The 14432-nt window shown below is 42.7% G+C and overlaps 1 protein-coding gene across 1 annotated transcript; it reads right to left on the bottom strand.

Moving 5' to 3' along the window:
• Nucleotides 1–2128: 2128 nt before the first annotated feature.
• Nucleotides 2129–4754, bottom strand: fbxo30a (F-box protein 30a; the record flags this gene model as incomplete). The annotated part of the gene is made up of 2 exons (XM_080536661.1): nt 2129–2423; nt 2616–4754. The coding sequence occupies 2 exons, from the start codon at nt 4752–4754 to the stop codon at nt 2220–2222; spliced, it is 2343 nt and encodes a 780-aa protein (XP_080392787.1). The 3' UTR covers nt 2129–2219.
• Nucleotides 4755–14432: the final 9678 nt, after the last annotated feature.

Here is a 14432-nt window from a genome sequence, read left to right as displayed (position 1 = left end):
TTAATACCAACAATACTGTGGGTGATGATAGCAGACTGTGAGTGTTTGAGAAATAGGGGTACAGACACAGGTACAACATGCTGTTCATGTAGAAAACATACGTTTATTTATTGGTGATGCTTTTGATGACATAATTTGAAAGGCCAGACAATCGGCCCACCAAAACAAAAGATGAAACAAAAATGTGTTATATAAAATTGTTTAAAGATACAACTTGTGATCTCATAGTTGCAGATGCTACCATGCAAGTAAAGACAAACCCAGCCCAGTCTATCAGGCCCTGATACACATAACCTTGAAATTGTATAAATCTTATGGATTGATCAGACTTTTAAAACATTTTTTTGTCAAATACTATGAAAATAACTTTCATTGAGTGTGTTTAATAAGAATGAAAATCAAACAACAGTATGTTGTGAGTTCTAACAATACCAGGCGAAGATAATAAAACACTAAATGTAATCAAACAACTTCCAAAAAAATGCATCAAACCAACACACAAAAACGTAAAATGTTCACTGTATCAAAATGTTTTTTGAGTGTTAATTTCATATAACATGCGCTTTGATAAGTTTGCACCTGTTATTTGCAAGAGGGAATACAGTACGTAATTTCATTTTTTAGTAGGCTATGTCTCTTATTCCTTTCTAAAAAAAAAAAAAAGATATAAACTGTAAACACAACTGTGTCTGACCCTCAGTTTTCTGTCCAAACTTTGTTCAAATCAACAGTAAATAAATGTTTATTCAACACAATTCTATTGCAATCCAAGACCAATACATTCATATTCAATCTTGCAATACATATCTCCAAAAAGATTTTAAACTCAATCAATTTAAAGTAAATCAGTTAAAAATGATGGGGGGGTGGTAATTGATCATAATTCTAATATTGAAGATACGGAATATGTCAGTCCAACACTGCAACAACAAACATTTATAATACTGAGCGGTATATCAGTCCTAAGGAGTCGGACACACTATGAACATGACAAGCTTAAAGTGACTGACTGCTCAATTTGTCGACTCATGTAGTATCTTTCACACATACAGTACGAGATGGCCAGCACTTATTGATGCAGCTTCATGTTACAACCCTGAGACACCAGCAACATTTCAACACAATGAATATGTAGTGTGAAGAGACAAGTATAAGATTTAAAAACACAAATGCTAATTACCAAAGGCTAGTTAGTGTGTGCCCATTTTATACCTGACCCGCAGGTTTCCCAATACATCAAACTATGCACACAATGGTTTAACTGTACCACTTCGTGAGCTTAGAATGATAAGGTTCTATCTCCGTTTAGGGTAGTTCAGAGATATTGAGCGTCAAAGTTTTTACATTCCATTATGTTTTGTGAGATGGAACCTTTGTATTTTATGAATTACTAACTCAAAAATGTCAACATTTTAAAAATAACACCACACAGGCATTAATAAACACCTAGGGATCAGATTATGTAAAAAACTAAATTTTGACAAAAATGGAGATAGAACCTTATAATTCTAACGTCACGACTTGCATCAGATGAGGAACGTAACAATAGACAAAGATAGCTTCACACACATCTACCTAAAAAAAAACACAACATAACAGTTAACGATACGATTTTAGTTCTACCAGTCAAGTCATCAAATGTCAATAGTTCTAAAAACCTTTAACTAAAATGTAATGGAGGGGTAGTGGGCTGGTGATGGTTAGGAGAATTAAATATCTACAGAACACTTCCCTTGCTGACAGATTGATCTGTATCCTACAATGCAGAGTTGAAGTATTGGCATCCTAAAATATCATTATCAGCCGACTATGACTGAACAAACTGATGATCAATCTAGGTAATGGGGTAAGTGTGTAAAAATTGTGCAAGACAATAAGATAATATAAATCTGGGGGGGCAATTGAAAAAAAGGGATTTGACTATGTTGCAATTGAAAAAAAAGGATCTTCATAAACCTCCCATGACCAGAAATCAAGTGTTTATCATAAGTTAAGGCTCCACTTTTCTTTCGTCGTCAACTCAGCACAGTACTAACTTGTCCATATAAAAATACAAAAAAATGTAACATCAAAACATTTGTTTATTTACACATTGACAGAGTATGTAAAAGTAAATCATCTTTCTTCAAATTACAAGTTTCATTGGAACAGTTCAGGCTCTTTCAGTCCCAACGGAAGAAATAAGAGCAGCACTTATATTTGCTTGTTTGTTGCATCACTCATGCAACCGGCTTGAGGACTGAGCGCAGAGATCGTCCCTCCTTGGTGTGCCCCCTGGTGAAACACATGCAAGGCAGAGGGACGGCCTCCTCGCGGCGTGAAATTGTGTTAAACTTGCACTTCTTGAGATGGTCAGCCATGCTGGCGATGTTGGCAAACTTCCACTCGTTCACTGTACCGAAAGCTGTGCTGAATCTCCACACCTGGTTGACAAACATAACAGCAATTTGTTAGTTACCATCAAATAACGACACGGGTGTAGTTAAGTGGCCGTGTGTGTGTTCATTATTGTGTTCATTCATACAAAATCCAATCCTTTGTTTGTATTTAGATTTAGTGTATTTAAATCATATGAAATGTACTATAAAATAAAGTTGTTGGATTTAGTGACTAACCTTGTCTTTTATCTGCCATGACGAAGAGCCGTCAGCATATCTGTTCTTCCCCCACAGCAGGACAACCATGCCCCGCACCTGCAGGAGGCTGGAACACACGTCCCTCATGGTGTGGGACACTCTGGAGAGCTGGCACAGGCTGAACCCATCCAGGAAGGTCGCTACATGCTGCAACAGCTCGAAGGGAAGAGAGGTCAGGTGGTCACACTGGGTGCCGTAGCGGCAGGCGTTCCTGGGCACCGTGTCCCCCTCCCTCGGCGGAAGGACGGGCTGCACCCCGAACGAGCCCAGGTGCCTGTCGTGAATGATCCTGGAGCCCTGTACTGACGGACAGAACCGTCTTTGGGAGTAGGTGCAACCGTAGTACGCCAAGGGGCAGCGGTGTTCCATCCATCCGTTGAGTCCGGCGTGGATATCTCCGTGGACGTTTTTGAAATGAGAGGAGAACTCATCTCTGCGGAACAACTGGCCGCACACGAAGGTGAACATGGAGCGCTGCTTGGTTTGGTAGCGGGCCACGCACTCCAGCACTAGGTCCAGCCTGAGGGTGTGGAAGGGGCTCGGGTTCGAGAGCTGCGGGCTGGCGTGGTCGCAGGCGGACGCCGAGGCGATGTCACCCACCATGGTGTTAGTCGCCAGTATGGCTGAGGGGAAGGAAAACGTCTGAGTACCAAAGTCGATGCGGTAGCCGTCTACAAACCTGCAGTCAGAGATCCCCCGTCCTCCCGGGGAGTCGCCCAGACAGAAGAGAAGGGCTGCGGTGATGAGGTCGATCCCATGGAGGCCCAGTGGGTCTTCAACAACCTCCAGATCGGACGTATCCACCGCCTTGTCCTCCATCTTTACGCGAAACAAATACGGGACCGGCAGCAGGCTGTATGTATACATACGGAGCTTGCGCTCCAGGCGTCTATCACCAATCTCCATGGGCAGATGGTGTAACACATTGCTCTGTATCAGATCCGGCAGCGGAATAGGAAAATGAAGTGGTAGTGGTAGTGACGGTGGGTGGGGTCCAGAGGACTCCCGCGCTACAATAGACATGGAAGGAAAAGGCATCTCCGGTCTGACTTCAGAGGACCCGTTGATCTCAGGCCGTCTCGCTTCCGCTCTGTCCAAATCGATCTTGCGACGTCTCAAGTGACTGTGGTTACTTCCTGCTTTGTGAAAGCCGTTACAGAGAGGAGGAGGCCCCTCTGCGCGACCCATCACGTCGTCATCCTTCTCCACTTTGTCTAAAGACTCAATCAATTCGTTTTCCTCTACCCAGTAGCTCGCATCTCCCGCCCCCGCATCTGTCCCGACTCCACAGTCCACCACTCCCCCCACTGCTCCGAGCTCACACTCTGATTCAGAATCACTTTCCTTCATTTCGACATTCTTCAAATCGTCAACAACATAATCACCGTGATTATCCCCATCACCATTACGGTTTTCTCCATTGTGGAGCACCCCGTTTCTTTTTTTCTCAGTCTTTTCCCCGCTTAGATTTCCTATGATCAAGTCAATCTCTTTTGCACTAGTGAGAATATCCAAGGTAGCCGCAAAGCTCCTGGTGGTTTCTACCGAGGCCTTGTACAACTCACTACTGTAGGACTCCTCGTCCATATCCACTGTCCCATTAGTCAGTGCCACCGCCTCTGGCACACTCGACAGTAATGGCATCGTTTTCGTTTCACTTTCACTTTTCACAGCTTCCTTATCCCCGTTCTTTGACGACACAGTGGTCGTCACTCTAAGAGACTCTAGTAGCATCCTCTGGTCCTGCAGAGCCAAAGCCATGTCTAGCTGGTCCACCACATCAAAATCTTTGCTCAAGTTCTCGTAGGATTTGTGGTCGGCGTAACTCACAGGCCAGCGGTTCCACTCCATGGTGCAGCACACCACGCTGGCCGGACACGTCGCCAGGTGCTCCGCCAGCTTGAGCCGGGCGATTGTGAACGGGCATCCGAAACCACTGTTCAGACAAGGCACTCTTTCGAACGGGCACAGTAAACGATGTTCGTCTCCTTTGCATTTGTGGAAAACGGCGCCACAGACGAGAGGGCAGCCGATGAGGTCACAGGAAACGCCGGTCTCTGGCCTTAACGTACATCTCCTGTTTACACAGTTCAGGCAGTGGACGTGTAACTCCTCCATCTTTGTGTTTGTGTTGGTGATTCTAGAGGTGCTTCTGGCAGCAAGGGGCGAAGTTGTCAACCCTGAAAGAAAGAAAAGAAAAAAGTATATTTCAAAACCTGTATTAGGCCTTTTAACTGTACTTATGGGGGCGAGTAGGTAATGAACTCAATTAGGACAAATTCAATGACATAAACCAGTTGTTCTGGTGACACAATATCCGATACAATATCCGATTGACATGATCTTATCAGCCTGGGCTGTCCAACAAACATGTGGCAATGAAGTCCTGTGCTTTAAAGGGCAGCATGTTCTATAACTTTGTGTCTGACTGTAGTCTCTGAGTATGTTTACTCAATCCCTAAGCTGTAGCATGACATTGCACAACAGTACTTGGGTTACATGGTCGTTGAGAACTGGAGGGAACATGACCTTTCACCCTAGGCTGTAAGAAGCGGCAGCCTGTTTATGACGCTTGGTGACAACAAAACAAAACCAGGACAGGACCAGACTGTCAGCTAGCCATGGTGATGACGGAGAGAAACGTCGAGACTTGACTGGCCATTTAACAAGATGTCACCTTGCCTAACGTTCAGACTAGAGACGTGGGAATGTGGAAATGTACAATACCACTGGCGTGTTCAGTGTTGTTCTTACACATGATGACATGGCGAGCAATCAACCCAAACATTTTGGCTAGGCTTGATAATTACTGATGTTGTAATGATTATCTTTAAGTACAGCTTATATGTTATATTTTCTTGTTAAAACCACTGCCAACAATGCCACTCGTTCTTAGTCCGACACCCACTCAGCCCTGCCAGCTAACCTAGCTTGGAAGCTAACTAACTAACTGCGCAAGCCAAACAAAAACAATGTTGTACGGTGTTAGCCTTACAAGCTACTGTGAGTCAGCAAGCCTAGCAATAACCAGCTGGTTCACCGTGGACATCACTAGTAGCACACTAGCCACGTTCAACCGAAGCTGATGTAGCTAAGCTAAGCCTAGGCTAGGCAACGGAGAGAACAGTAGCAGGAGCCGGTGGCCCCTTAGCCTAGCCTGAGAGTAGCTGAGACAGAAGAGCACTGTGTCCAACTCTCTGACTGACATAGCAGCTCGCTGCTGGCTAACTTTAGCACTTCTAGCCAGAGATATCTGAGCAACAATAGCTCATTGGCTAAGCGTGAGAAGGCTAGCTCTCAAACTAACTGACTAAAGTTGTCTTACCCGTAGAAAACGAGACACCCAACCGCTGTGTCGTGTCTTCTCCTTCTCTTTAGTGTTCGGTTTGCAACACTTTGCTGTAGTTAACATTAAGTTAACAGTATTAGATGTGTCGACTCCACGTCTTGTCTTCAGTCTGGTAGTCGGTGTTGTGTTAAAACGCAGGTCAGCTAAATAAAGTCGGGCGCGAGTGGATTGCGTCACTCACTCTGCAGCGGCCCAGTAAAGTTTTGTTGATGCGTATGATGTGATGATGGGACTGAAAATAGACTGGGAATATCCCCCCCTAGAATATAGATTTTCCCACATGACCAGCAATGTATTTCTTTGACGACACAATATCATTCAGAATCATAACCAGCTCTTTTTCAACATCTTTATTTCTTTATTTTCCTTACAAAAACGGTGAAAAACTGGTTCTAGAAACTAGGCTGGTGATATTGATAATAATACATTTTCATTGTTTTCATCAACTTCAAGTATTTCCACACTGACGACTTTGACTTTTTATTTACATTCTAAACTGTGTGCGTGCTTGCTTGCTTGCTTGTGTGTGTGTGTGTGTGTGTGTGTGTGTGTGTGTGTGTGTGTGTGTGTGTGTGCATGTGTGTGTGTGTGTTCTCAGAGCAGCTGGCTCAGGAGGCCACCTCTGAGATGTGGTGAATGTTGGACAGGGTCAGTTGCGCGCCGTGGGCTGGGTAGGAGCGCCTGGAGCGCAGCCACAGCCTCCCGAACACCCCGGTGACCAGGAGCAAGACGGTCAGCAGGCCTCCAAGGACAAAGGTCTCCACGGGAGGGACACCCCCAGCATCTGCAGACCAAGATCAGACAGGTTACACCTTAACTGCTCCTCCTCCTTCTACTACCCCCAGCACTGCGTCTCCTGAAGACACCCGCTTTTCCCCCTTTACTGTGTCCCCTAAAACTTCTATTGCCCCCCTTGTACTGTTTCTCTGTTTCTCCAGTGTCTATATAATAAATAAATAAAAGTCTAGGTTTAGAAGATGGTGAAGTAGATTTTTCCTTCTATCACAGAGACTGCCAATGGCCCCGGGCCTGAGCTGGATTATTCTTCCTGCTACGACTGGTGGATTGATGATTCACTTGCTTAGTCAAATGTATTGATTGTAAGTCGCTTTGGAATAAGTATATCTGCTAAATGCCAAAAATGTAAATGTAAATGTCATGGCTCTAAGTGTATTTTAGCGTTACACCTGTGCTAGATGTGAAGGACCTTTGTTCTTTACTTGTTCAAATTAATTTCAGTAGCTTTCACAGTATCATCACTGCATTATCATCCTTCAGTTGATGAAAAATAACCATGGCAACCATTGGACACATACTCAGGCTGGGTTGGTCACTTTCAGCCAGGAGTCGTTTGATTGGTCCATATGATACTGTATGGGATAAGGGGATATCTCTTCGTGTCCGCCCAAATCCTTCCTCACCAGAGCAGTTCTGTCACATGAAGGGTAATAATGTCACCATGCATATCAATCATAGAAACAGCTGAGGAACTTAGCGATTTAAACTTAGCGAGGCCGGTGAGAGGGAAGGGGTTGGGATCACTCACAGGCTGACAGACTCCGGGCGTGTTGTGACAGATCTGGACGTTGCAATGAAGAAAGACATCTCTGTAAGAACTGCCCACAAACTTGAACATTTGTATCCTGAACATGGCCTCTGGACCTTGGCCATTTCTCAGCACCGTCAATGTCTGTTCGTTTGACAACACCGGGCAGCTGAGAGACACACACAAAGAAGTCAGGGGATTTACACTTCAGAATGTGTTGGTTGACTTTGACACAGCACAGGAAATACATTCAAATAACTCACTATCATTACTGGTGTGGGCTATATCAGCATCTTCAGTGTAAAAACATCAGAGCAAACTGTCTGGACTAGTCATTCCACAACATGAGAGTAAATCACTGTCGTTGTAACAAATCCCATACGTCTCCCATAATGGAAATGTACCGAAGTGAAGGTCAATATGAAATGATTCCAGGCAGCATAAGACAGAGAGACCACCCTGGTCTTTTTCTCCTCAGACACGGTAAACAGAACTCCCAGGGCATTTCATTGCTATGCTGTTGCTAACAATACAAACCACTCTCTGGTTGTCAAGGTCATGCACAGCTGTTGAACTGAAACGCATGATGGCCTCAGACAGGGGTCACATGACTAGGGCTTGAACGTTGTTGTGTCACCATCTCTGGAAGCGACTTGCTCTTATTTCATATTTCAACAATGTTGTGACTAGACGACTGTGTGCTGTTGACAGGTGTGGTTGAAATAACACAAACAAAAACAGACTTTGTACATGGCGTATGCACTGTGTAAACAATATAGAACATAATCATAACAAGATACTTGTTACAGATAATATCTGTATATATTATCACATATTATGTGGTGTCATGTGCATATAATGATATCGGCCTGATGTTCTAGTAGTTCTAGAGTATCTAGTATTTTTTTTATCTAGTATCTTTGTATATATAGTTATTTTTTAATCTTGTTGTATCATATGGTTATTTAGTGTTCTTGTTATACACCGTGGATGAGAGGGAAACGCAATGTCAGCCCTCTGTATGTCTGTACATACAGTATATTGCCTCTGTATGTCTGTACATACAGTATATTGCCTCTGTATGTCTGTACATACAGTATATTGCCTCTGTATGTCTGTACATACAGTATATTGGATTGACAATAAAGCTGACTTTGACTTTGACTTTGATGTTTCATCTTTTACTGTTATTTGATCAAATGGTTTCACCCTCCAATACAGGACAGGCCTGATACAATTCAATACTATTCCTAACTTTTAATAGAACACAAACCTAAAACTGTCTCTGACTCTCTGACTTTCAATATATTCAAGATCAGACTCGAGACCCCTCTGTTCAATCTTGCCATTCTACAGCATGGCCTGGGTCCTGAGGAACACTATTCTTGATCTTGATTCACCATTTTTGATCTTGACAACGATTTCATATTTTCTTTTCTTTTTTCTACAGTGTCCTAGAGTCTGAGAAAGAAAGGCGCTTTTAAATTAAATCTATCATTATTATTTATTATTGACTGTTGATGAGAGCAAATCTATTCCACCTGTATTTGGACCAGTGGCGGACTCAGGCTGTTTGAAGGGCAGGGGCGAAAAGCCTACTGCACAACATGGGACCCCATCAGTGCACATGGTCAACTTTAGACCATTGGAGGGGCACCAATAGGGGACGTCCTCTCAAAAGGGCATTTTTGCCACTCAAAAGGGCATTTAAGCGAGACGTTTTTCAACTGTGGGAGCACCAGGAGGGGCGGTCGCCCCCCCTGCCCCCCCCTTGAGTCCGCCGGTGATTTGGACAGACCTGTCATGGATGAAGGTGTACTGGATGTTGCTGTACGGGTCGTTAGTCGGCGTCGCCCAGCATCTCTCCACGCGCAGCAGCAAATGAGCTGGTATCTAAGAGAGAGAGGCACACAGGGACTACAGTCAGTGATACAAACATTAACAAAAAGGGGAAAGGGGTGACACACACAGTCCTTCAAGACACTCATTGACATTTTTTTCCAAGTCAGCAGATGTACAGTGAGAGAGGGAGTAGAGAACCGTGGGGGGCTGTAGGCCCTGGGAAAAGCAATGATGTGGAGAAGCAGACAACCACAGAAGTGTACACAGTATCTGTTATGGCGGGGGGGGGGGGGGGAGACAGAGAGACAGAGATGCATTTACATTACATTTTTACATTTTTGCCATTTAGCAGATGCCTTATTCCAAAGTGACTCACAATCAATACATTTGACTAAGCAAGTGAATCATCAATCCACCAGTCGTAGCAGGAAGAGGAATCTAGCTCAGGCCCGGGGCCATTGATAGAAGGAAAAACCTTCCTCTAAACCTAACCTTTAATTTTTAATATATATATATATATATATATATATATATTTAGACACTGGAGAAACAGAGAAACAGTACAAGTTTTAAATAGACGTTTTTAGGGGAGATGCAGAAATAAAGATGCAGAACGGGAGATCAAGAGAAAGTAAGAAAGAAAGAAAGAAAGAAAGAGAGAGGCATGGCTTCTGACCACAGCAGGGAGCAGAGCTGCAGCACTCAGATTCTAGACAGAGTACTTGAATACCTGAATACCTGCATAACAGCCCCTCGGGTCAAGGCCAGGGATAACATAGAGTTTTAAAGCAGAGCAATGCTAAAGGGAGCACAACAAAGCACAACAAATGACCCTCTAATACAATTCAAAAGGTGTACGGTAACTACTATAGTTTAATTATCCTACACCCCATTGATCTACACCCCCATTTAAATGTAGATGTATTCAATTGTTAGCAGTTATGACTAACCATAAAGACTTTCACATAGATGTTGTCCTCCAGGGTTAGCGAGGGAACAGTCGTCCATTTGTCCTCAAAAGCCTCGTCTTTGTACAGCAACATGGACACTGAAAAGTTCCCATCTTCTGTGTTTAGAGTGATTGTTCTGTTGAGAGGAAGGTAGTAGATTATTATTATTATTATTATTATTATTATTATTAATCCTTTATTTAACCAGGGTAGTCATATTGAGACAGTAGCCTCTTTTTCAAATAAGCCCTGGCCAAGAAAAGCAGCACTTAATTAAAAAGACACCACATACAGTATAAAAACATACAATATACAACAGAAAATAACAACAGAAACAGTGAGCAGATACAGCCTATAAAAGATAACCTATAAGCACATTTGCATGTATGATTCAAAGTCTCTGTAACATGCAGTTTAAAGTCAGAGAGTGGAATGAACATGTTAAGTTTCAACTTTTTCTGAAGTACATTCTACGCTGAAGGAGCATTGAATGTGGTTTTACCAAATTCAGATCTAACATTTGGCACATTAAAGAGAATGCTATTATTAGACCTGAGGTTATATCTACTGTTTACTGCCATTGAAAAAACTGATAAGTAAGATACAGAGCTTTAGCTCACAAGGGCTTAGATTGACGTATTCAACAAAAAGTAAGCACAGCATATAGCATAGGCTTCTACAAGAGAGTAGGAATAGCTGCACATGAAAGTTGAGGTAATTTGTTATGTCAATTTCAAGATTTGGATTTAAGCCCATAGCTTACTTGACATCCACTCTGATCATATTTTCACCATTGGGCTGTTGGACCATGTAGTTAACAGGGTAGCGGCAGACAAATGTGATGTTAACGTAGTTCCTTGTGACGACATCAGAATCATTATTGCGTATGGTGTTTATGAACATCATGTGTGTATCATCAGAGGCCTACAAGAAAAAGAATGAAAGACAAAACTTAAGGTTACAAGGGTTAACAGACAGGTATAGCTTTGACATCATCTACCACGGCTAAATGAGTCACTTTGAAAGTAACTGGAGACATGTGATGACACCTGCAGATAGCCATGACAGGGTACGCTATGCACAGCTCACTAACCCTATAACCTTCACCTAACATCCATGTGTCATGGGCTTCTCTTTCTCAAACACCACCGTAACCTAGTCCTTCCAGACACTGTAAAAATGTGAGTAATACAGCATTATGTTTAGTAAAAGACTACTGACGTAGGTGAAACCATAAAATGGAGTTGAATGAAAAGGTTGTGACAGTGTTGTGTCTGGCCCCTGTTGAGTGCAAATTGAAGATGGGTTCTATGGCCATTGAGAACGATGAATTGCCCCTTGCCCTAACTGTCCAGACATGTTTTATTGCCCCTTGATAAATACACAACCCCCCACTATGCCCAACACTGACTTGGTTCCACACAGAGAAAATGGTTAGGTATTCGTAACTGAAGGAGAAAATGTTATACTTTTATGTAGAGAAACATGTCTTTGATTTAACTTTTTGGTATTGACAAAAGAAAGATTGAATTCGAAACTCCAAAGACAAATTATTCTCTCATTCGTTTTTTGTTTTTGTCAGTGGTCATAAGAGGGTCTACTTACACACTCTCAAGGTGAAAAGGAGTTTGGTAACTATGGCATTCCCTTTTTTCTGAAACAGCATCTAATCCAAAGCAGGCTTACTTTCTCCCGGCTGGTATGCAAAAGCCTTGTAAAACCCGCTGAGGAGGGAGAGAGAGAGATTTCTCCCCCTCAAAGCTGTGTTAACCTTTTGCGCGCTTTACAAGAAATGCCTCTGTGCATTCTAAGCAAGCGTTTCAATGACACTAGACATCTTAAGTACAGATTTATACCGTGCCAAAGTTAAAATTGTCCTCTAGGCAGTGTCTGTATGAGAGGGGCTGAGGGAAAAATAGTAGGGGGGCTACAAAGTCAGCCAATGAATGATGGTCTGCCTATTCAATGGGCCTGACACACGGTCATCATTTCCATGTAAATCCTGATAATTTAGAGCCTCAAGGCCATTCTCTAACCCCTGGCTTCTGTGAATAAAGTGCTCTTAGGGAGAAGGAACAACACTTTGCTTATTCCTTGAGATATATGCCCCCCCCTCTCCCTCTCTGTCTGCCTCTGAGTGTGTGTGCCTCTCGCTCCCCGTCTCCATCTAGGCTACGTCCCTCTGCATACTATGAGGTCATTTCATTGTAAAGAGCTGAAAGATGAGGTCCACACTTAACTTTAAAAAAGCAAAACAAAATTGGTACTTTTGCACAGTGATGCATGCAAGGTATTTTTTGCCTTACATATGTGCAAAGTACCATTTTGTGAGCTTAGAATTATAAGGTTCTATCTCCGTTTAGGGTAGTTCAGAGATACTGAGCATCAACGTTTTTACATTCCATTATGTTTTGTGAGATGGAACTGTTGTATTTTATTAATTACTGACAAAAAAAAATCAACATTTTAAAAATAACACCACACAGGCATTAATAAACACCTAATGGATCAGATTATGTAAAAAAACAAAATTTTGACCAAAAATTTAGATAGAACCTTATAATTCTAACGTCACGATTTATATCTCACCTCATTAATTAGTTTTTTGGCTCAAAATAATGATGTGAGGTTGTACAAAGCACCAGACAGTTCCTGTTCCCAGAACAACTGAGGGTATCGTAACATTTTATAATTTATTATCATGGAGATTTTATGTTGCTACTAAATGGGAACCCTCCAGTAGTTTGTCTCCATGTTGGTAGAGCTTATGTCTTTTTCCATTGTCAGAGTTGCTCTGAATGGCAACGTTCACTTTGGTTTACAGTCTTAAATCCTTCATAGTTGGCGTGGCCAAGTAGCCATACATTTTCCTAAGCAATCACCATAGACATGCAATGTCACACTTAAAGGGCATATGGAGTAAAAGTATACTGCACCACAATTGTTCCACAGTCTGAGAGATTTGTCTTGATACTGAATACGTAGTCGTCTTCAATCTGAACGCCACGACATTCAGGGTCGTTTAGGTGCAAATCCCAAACCTACGGTGGAAGAGACATTATTAAATTGAATAGTAAAACACATCATCTAGTTTAGACAATATCATAATGCCAAGTACTGGGAAAAGTTACAACTAGGCGACACTTACATAGACGGGAGGAACTTTGTTGAGAAAGAAGGCACTGGGAATGACAACCTGCATCTGGTCGTTGGTACAAATGACAGTTTCATTGAGCTCTAGGAGAAAGGATGGGGGGACAGTTTACATCTTAACCTGAAACAACATTAAAGTCTGTTATGGGCCTAAAATGTATTCTTTTACAAATACGTTGGTACAAGAACACCTTTAGCATACATCAAACTTGTGTTAACTTTCCTGGCAGGTAATTTAACTGTACAGTAGATTCCAGTCTCTATCTTGATATACTCAATTGTCCATATGGTCCAATTACAAACCAAACAGTTTCCCCTCATACAAGACGATGCTACTGGTGTCATTTCGAAGATTGTACCTCATGGTTGGGAGAAATGTACCTACATAAACAGCACACTCAGATACACATATTTTTTTTGGGGGGACTCAATATTTGCTCATCACAGAGGTGAACTCACCCTCCTCCTCGAGCTCAAAATACACAGCAGAAGTCCCAGTCCTCAGTGTCAGCAGGAACCAGGCAAACACCAAGCAGGCAGGTGGCATCTTCAAAGGAGTCTCACTCTGGCTTCTCTTCCTCAGACTCTTTGGGCACTCCACTCTCTGTTTTGGCCCTTTCCCTCAAACCTGTGAATCTTCTGACCTATTCACCACAGTTAGTGCTGTCACTTGTAGACGTAGTGCCCCCCTCTCACTCCAGCCCTCAAAACACAGCTCTAATGAACTGGGAGCCTCCCTCCAGCCTTAAAACACCAGCTTGAATGATGTCCCTACCAACAATGAGATTCTGCACATGAATAGGGGGAGCCGAGGGGAGTCCCAAGGTAGCACATATACAACTGGCTATTGCAGCGATGCCCTCTTAGTAAACATCTTACGGTTACGTCTTACTGCAGATATCAATGTCATTAACATGCAAAGAGAGACAATGGTGCGGGGGTGGCACTCCTTTTCG

The sequence above is a fragment of the Nansenia antarctica genome (genome assembly GCF_963989245.1).
Source record: "Nansenia antarctica genome assembly, chromosome: 1".
NCBI classification, from domain to species: domain Eukaryota; kingdom Metazoa; phylum Chordata; class Actinopteri; order Argentiniformes; family Microstomatidae; genus Nansenia; species Nansenia antarctica.
The sequence above is the reverse complement of the archived record's forward strand: the minus strand, read 5'-3'. Positions and strand labels throughout refer to the sequence as shown.